Consider the following 7,018-nt stretch of genomic DNA (forward strand, 5'->3'; position numbering starts at 1 on the left):
CCTTAATTTCTAAAAAGAAAGGGTATAGTTAATGATCCCTTATTATCAAACTCCTGTCTTATACAATTACACATAGGCAGCTCCAGACAGAAAATATGGCTGAATAATCACGACTCTCAGGTGAAAAGCATTTCAGATAGCATGGTTCCTTCATTTAAAGAGGTTTTTAGTTCCAAGATGTGAAAACACAAAGCTAAAAGGCATTCTCTTAAAATTCCACCCCAATTAGCCATATTTGAAAGCTAAATGACTGCATGTTAAAAAAGCAATTAAATCTGTTATATTTACATAGCCACTTAACACAGAAGAAGAGCACAGGATAGGTGACCTACAACCTAGTTATTTTTTGTCATGACCACATAGACATTTCAACAGTTTTGCACTCTCTAGGCATTAACTGATGACAATTAAACATTTAGATAAGTGTAGATTACTCAATTTATATTCACCCCTCTCAAAAATGGTTAAAAGAAATGCACTGAAATTTTTACAGATAGGAGAAATTGCACTGAGGCCAAATGTAAAATGTTAACATACCAAAGTAAATTTAAGACACTCTGAGTGATTTAAAATAATGTCTCTCATTTTTTTATTCTTGACACAAACTATAAAAATATGCTCTTTCAAATTGCTTTTGACAGCTTTCTGAATACTTATCTGAATCCTTTTTTTTATTCCACAAATACAATTTTATTAACCCAGTAAGTGAAGACCCTGTCCCTTTCCACTCCCATCCCCTTCAAAGGGATACGGTTGGGTAAGAAAGAAAGAAACCTGGGGTGGAAATGTCTCCTATCCCTCAAAGAGGAAGACTGAAAGGAGGAAGAGGGACTGTGCAATTAGGTCTCCAGAGGGGAGGAGAGCTGGAGGGGAGTATCAGACCAGGACGACAGTAGAAGAGGAAGAAGAGGATGGGGAGGGTGATGGAACTATTGAAGACCCAGGAAAAACAAGCGGGGCTGGGGCTAGGGAGCCAAAGGATGTGGGAAGTATGAGGCTGGAGCCCAGAAGGGGGGTCCGTTCTGTGGCGGGGTGGTCCCTTGGCTCCCCTTCCTCATCACCCTCTTGCCCCTGAGTTTCTTCCTCCTGTTCCCCTTCTCCGGGACCCCTATGAACAGGCTGCTTGCAGATGGGGCAGGTCTTCCGGGTCTGAGTGAGCCAGGGGTCCACACAGCGGCTGTGATAAGCATGAGCACAGGGAAGGACCCTCAGCTTGTCTCCATCCTCATATTCATCCAGGCAGATGGCACAGACGTCGTACTGGTCTCCCTTCTGATAATCATGTATAGGAATCCGCTTCAGCTGCTCTTTGGTCAGTCGATTCCGCTGGAGCTGTTTCTGGTGCTGGATAAAACAAATTATCAGCCCCGCTCCCATGGACAAAATCAGCAGTCCCACAACCCCTGTGAAAGGGATGAGGCAATAGCCCAGGAGGAAGTTATTGTCTGGGACCAGAAGCACATGAGCTCCCTTCTCATAGACAAAGAGAGCACGCAGGTACTTGGAGCTCCTTGCCCCAGTAAACACAGACGGGATCCAGATCTGCTGCTGGATTTCCTCACTGTTCCACACCATATTCAGAAGTTCATTGGAATTTACATTGTGTACCACAGCTGCACCATACCCAGCCTTCTGGACGTTTAGGACCTTGAGGTCAAAGTTGCAGTCGAATCTCCGAAGAAGTGCAATAAAGACTGACCCGTTGGCCGAGGCCAGGGGTGGCGGGGCAACGGGGCTACAGGCGTTGGCTGGCTGAGCCTCCACAAGGAATCCGCGAAGTCCCTCATGGCTCAAGGAAGACCCAAAGAGAGCTGGAAGGTCTGCAAAGTCCATGCTGTTATTGTGGTCAGAAGTCGCTCGAATGAGCCCCCGGATGGGGGCCGCTCCCCACAGCACAGTGGCCATAGGCATGCAAAGCAGGAAGGCTGCAGGGTGCATGGCAGCGGGAGGGGAGAGGCGGGGAGGCCGCGTCTGGTAGCAGGTGCAGAAGCGGGATTCTGTGCTTCTCTCCGCCCTTCCTTCAGTGTCCCAGGAGTCCAAACATCCCAGCTACATAGGGGCGTGAGGCGGGAACCCCAACTCGGGGAATGAGATATCCAACCGGTTCAGGGGAGATAGTGGGGGAGACACTAAAATTATTCTTTTCTACTGTAAGGATAAAATAAGGAAAGGAAGCAAAGGCAAACACAAACGACAGGAAAACTTCCGGAAGAGTGGGAGAGTTCAAGGAGGCGGGACTTCCAGCCAAGTGGCTGGCTTCCTGTTTCCTGGAAAACGGTTTCCCACAGTGAAAGTCAGCGCCCTATCAGCACCCGGCCTGATCTCAAGATGACGGACTTCCGGTCCTCCTCTCCTCCCTCTGGTCCCTGGGGCTGTGGTATCTTCAGGTCTCGCGAGAGTGTTCGCCACACTTACATCATACCCGCTGACAGCTTAGCCCGTCTATCGCGAGACGTTTTAACTGGCTGGCCTGGCACACTCAAACTCACTACGAGGCAGGCCATGGTAAAAAATTACTAGCAGATTATTACTTTCAGTAGGTTTTATGGCAGATGAATCCAGTTTAAGAATGCACATCAGTATCTACAAGTGTGAGTCCTTTGTCGGCCTACCTGCCAAACGAGCGTGTGAAATCTGAGATAATCACAAGCAAATGGCCCAATGTGATACGGATAACCAAGGATCATCTGTGTTTAAAAGAATTTAACGTTTTAGTGATTTTATCCCAGTAACTCAATACAATCTTTTAAACTAATACGCTTCTATTGCCATTCCAGACACATTATGAATGGAGATTCTTGTCTCCATAAAATCTTACTTCTTTATGAGGACCAGTTTTGGCTAGAAGTTAACCTGCTGGGTGTTTGGATGGTAAATTTTTCTAACCTGTTGTAGAGGCCTGGAGATTATGCTATGGAATTGAATCCCTATGAGCAAGGGAATCACTAGGTTATCAAATCATGGGAAACCAAGACAGATTCTTTCTTGCGGGCCCATTTACAACATGAAAAAATATCCACTGGTTCTTTACCTTTCCATTTCTTAGAGCTACCCTTTCTGTCTTTAAGTGTAATACCTAGAAGTCAAAACCTAGAGTAGAAAAGGAAATTATAGACCACTTTAAATAAAGATGTGTCTGATTGGCCAAGTCAGAAATGGAAAGGTTTTATTCTGAGCACACTGCCCTCCAGATGTGGGTGGCCACCTTCTCACATTACAGGATTATCCTGCCATTTTTGTACATTGGTTCCATTTGCCAAAATGTTCTTTCAGACTTGTTTCATCTCCATTTCCCTGTGTCTTCCAATTTGGAAGTGTAACAGGTTATTATATGCCGTTCTTCCTGCTTCATCATAATCTCGCTAAGGTAAAGCACAGAACAATAAGCTCTAAATACACCTACATTTGAAGACAGATGCTAAATCATTCCTTCAGGATGTTTTAAATGGGGTGGAGGAGAGGGGACACCAGTCCCACACTGGTCCTGCTGCGTGAGCTGGTTACTGACCTCAGTCTAAAAAGATAGAAGGACTGAGACGATCTCTTCAGAGCGAGTTATCAGTGAGCTGTGTCGACCCACACACACCCATGGGGAAGCAGAGGTGATGTTTCCCCTTAACCTCAAGCCAAATGAAAGGGACTTGAGAAATTCAAGGCCTAGACAAAAGGAGAAGGGAGTGTATTAGGTCAAGCTGCATTTCCACACCCAGAGAAGTTTCTCAAAATCCAAACATGGACCTTGCCGTGGGAAGCCCTTACAAAGAGATCCCTTGAAGGGTTCTATCTGAACGGGCAAAGGGACACCAAAACAGAGGGTGGGTACTAGAACGAACCTAGGGGCAGAGGGGTAGTCACAGGTGGCCAGCCCAGGGAAAATACTGTCTTCGTCAGGGGAGCATCAGAGAAGCTTCAGAAGAAAATATTGCCGAGAAATACACAAAAATACTCAGTGTGTATGAGTAAAGGGGTCAGACTGGGATGATTTGCTTTGTCAGCAGACACTCATTGCTACTGCCACTAGTGATTATTCCCCCTGAGGCTAATCCTAGAGAGGTCAAGAGCAGAAGCGAACCAGAGCAGAAGGGAAGCAAAGACAAGAGAAGCCTGTAGTACCTTCCCCCTGCCCACACCAAACACTCTGAAACTTTGAAATCTGAATTGGAACTGAGCTGGGGGAGGAGAGACTATGTAATGAGTCCGGGATTTTATATTATATCAGGCTACACTAGCATTATGCAAGTGTCATTCTGGACTGAACACTTAAACTAATCAAAGGCAGGGATGGATTCAGGTGTTTTGGGTCCTGGAGTTTGGAAACCTTCTTCAGTCAAAAAAACAAAAAACTTGGGACGTCTGGGTGGCTTAGTCAGCTAAGCGTCTGCCTTCGGCTCAGGTCATGATTCCAGGGTCCTGGGATTGAGCCCCACATCGGGCTCCCTGCTCAGCAGGGAGCCTGCTTCTCCCTCTGCCTGCCGCTTCCCCTATTCGTGCTCTTGCTCTCTGACAAGTAAATAAATAAATCAATCTTAAAAAAAAAATGTGATTTCAAAATCAGAAACAGAGCCTTAGGGAGGCTTATGCAAGTAGAAGACCATGAAACATTCTCCCAGTTCAGGGGAGCAAGAATCTTCTCTATTGCTTCTAGTACAAGGATTCTGTCCCAGAAATGAAGTTGCTTTGTAGGACATCTTTTTACCATAAAATTTGTGTTAAATATGTATTTTATACACACATATATTTTATATGTATAATATATATTATGTCTAGAGATTTCTAGAGATAATACATACAATATATACATCTGTATAATTATATATGTATCAATATATAGTGTTAAATATATATTTTATACATACATATATTAAATATATTTATATACACATGTATTTTATATCTAATATGTATATCTCTAATATAGATATAAAATATGTATTAGAGATAATACATATTAGATATAAAATATATACATGCACATAATTATATATGTGAATATATAATTTTAAAATAACAGTCTCTTAAGTTAAATACAGGTTCATTAGCTTAACCTGTTAAGCTGTCTTCATTTTGTGGTTAGATATTCTGGATCAAATCCTCATCTGTTGTCACAGATGATTGGTAATTATCTCAATTCAGAATGTTTAGCTGGTAATGGTGATCAAAGCTATCTGCCTTTGTTCACTATTCTTCAGATGAATTGACATATTTGAAGGATCTCCACATTCAGCAGCTTCCTGATCTATCTTTAACTTTTCCAAAAAAATCCAAAGTTTTCCTCCCCCTCCCCTTAGTAATGGCCTTCTGAGAAAACTTTAAACAAAAGGAAATGTTTAATGTAGAACAATAAGGCCCCTTGATACGGTCTCTGACTATCTGGGGTCCTGTACAAGCCTTCCAATCCATATTGTGTCCTTCCAGTGGGAGAAAACAGTCAGTCAATTCAGCCGTGGCAAAAGAGTAAAGTTGTTGATGGGCATTGCATTATCTAAACAATTAGTGAATATATAGATTTTTCTCAACTTTCAACTCATTGTCCATACAGCAGAGACAAAATCATGTTATTGAAATGTAATCATTAATCACTCCAGCTTGCAAATATAAATGATTTCTAAGAGATTAAAAAAAAGATGCTAAATGTGAAGTATGCCAACATTGCTACTGCTCTATGCTCGACCACCTCTCTTTATAGATTTCCATGGTCTCTTCACCATTCTTCCCCACTGGATCCTTTTGGGTAAGATTCTTTATTTTCCAGCTTGTAAGGGGTAATTTACATTTAGATTATGGAGCCATTGGAGGGAAGGAGAAAAAGGAAAAGTAGAAGGAGCTAAAGCAGGGTCCAGACTCCTGACTTTGTCGTTCCAATGCTCCCAGCCAAGACAGACCCTGCACCTGTGTGTTAGATCCCCCTCCTTTCATGCTCCTGCAAGGTCATCCATTACTGTAGCCATTCTCCCTCTTCAGGGTCACCATTTTCTCCCTCCTTAATGGATCAATCCATTGGCCTATGAACATTTCTCCCAGGATTAAATATGAATGAATGAATGAATGAATGAATAGATAGATAGATAATTGAAAGGTAGATAGATAAAAACTCTCTTTTGACCTCACTTTCCCCAACTGTTGTTCTCCTTTCTCTTCTTCCCTTTTAGCAAAACTCCTTAAAAAGGGCATTCTATAACTTACTTTCTCCAATTTTTCCCTTTCTGTTGAACATTCTTGGATCATGATTTGTCTCCCTCACTCCACTGAAACTGCTCTTCTCAAGGCCACAAATGATCTCCATATCACTAAATTCAATGATCATTTTTCAGTTCTCATTAGAACTGACCTATCAGAAGCATTAACCCATTTGATCATACCCTCGCTCTGGAAATGCTCTCTGGAAATGCTTTCCTCCCCTGGCCTCCAGATCAGTGCCTGCACCTGTCTCTGGCTCTTCTTTCTTGTCTCTTCTGTATTCCTTTTCTTCCCCCCATGTCTAAATGTTGCAGTGCCCGAAGTTCAGTCTTTGTACCTCTTCCCTGTGCTATCTGTATTCACTCCCCTAGAGATCTGACCCAGTTCCATGGCATGAAATACCACTTCTGTTCTCCCAAATCCATATCTCCTGCTCAGACTTCTCTTCACAATCCAGACCCAAACCCGTGTATCCAGCTGCCTTCCTATCCATCTGAGTATATAGTAAGCATCTCAAACTTAATTATATCCCAAACTGAGCTCTTGGTATTTTTCCCCAAACCAACTCATCCTCAATCCTTGCTATCATAAATAAAAACAACTCTATTATCTCTCTCTCAACTCCCAAATTGTCTATCAAAAATAATCCCATTGGTGATGCCGTCAAAATATATTCAAGATCCTGCTGCTTCATATGACCCCCCTTATCATCACCCTGGTCCAAAACACCATTATTTCCTAAATTATTGTAAAAGTCTCCTGATTGAGTTTCTTGTGTCTACCCTTGCCTCCCTTCACTCTAGTGCTTCTTTTATTAACTCAGAGCCTATTAAAACATAAG

At 42.7% G+C, this 7,018-nt stretch overlaps 1 protein-coding gene across 1 annotated transcript; it reads right to left on the reverse strand.

Moving 5' to 3' along the window:
* Positions 1-876: 876 nt before the first annotated feature.
* On the reverse strand, positions 877-1,938 carry LOC123835973 (E3 ubiquitin-protein ligase RNF167-like). The gene has a single exon (XM_045865131.1). It carries the CDS (start codon positions 1,936-1,938, stop codon positions 877-879), a length of 1,062 nt encoding a protein of 353 aa, XP_045721087.1.
* Positions 1,939-7,018: the final 5,080 nt, after the last annotated feature.

Source organism: Mirounga angustirostris, unplaced genomic scaffold, assembly GCF_029215605.1.
Source record: "Mirounga angustirostris isolate CCGP_5_RB_7025 unplaced genomic scaffold, mMirAng1.0.hap1 SCAF_7, whole genome shotgun sequence".
NCBI classification, from domain to species: Eukaryota; Metazoa; Chordata; class Mammalia; order Carnivora; family Phocidae; genus Mirounga; species Mirounga angustirostris.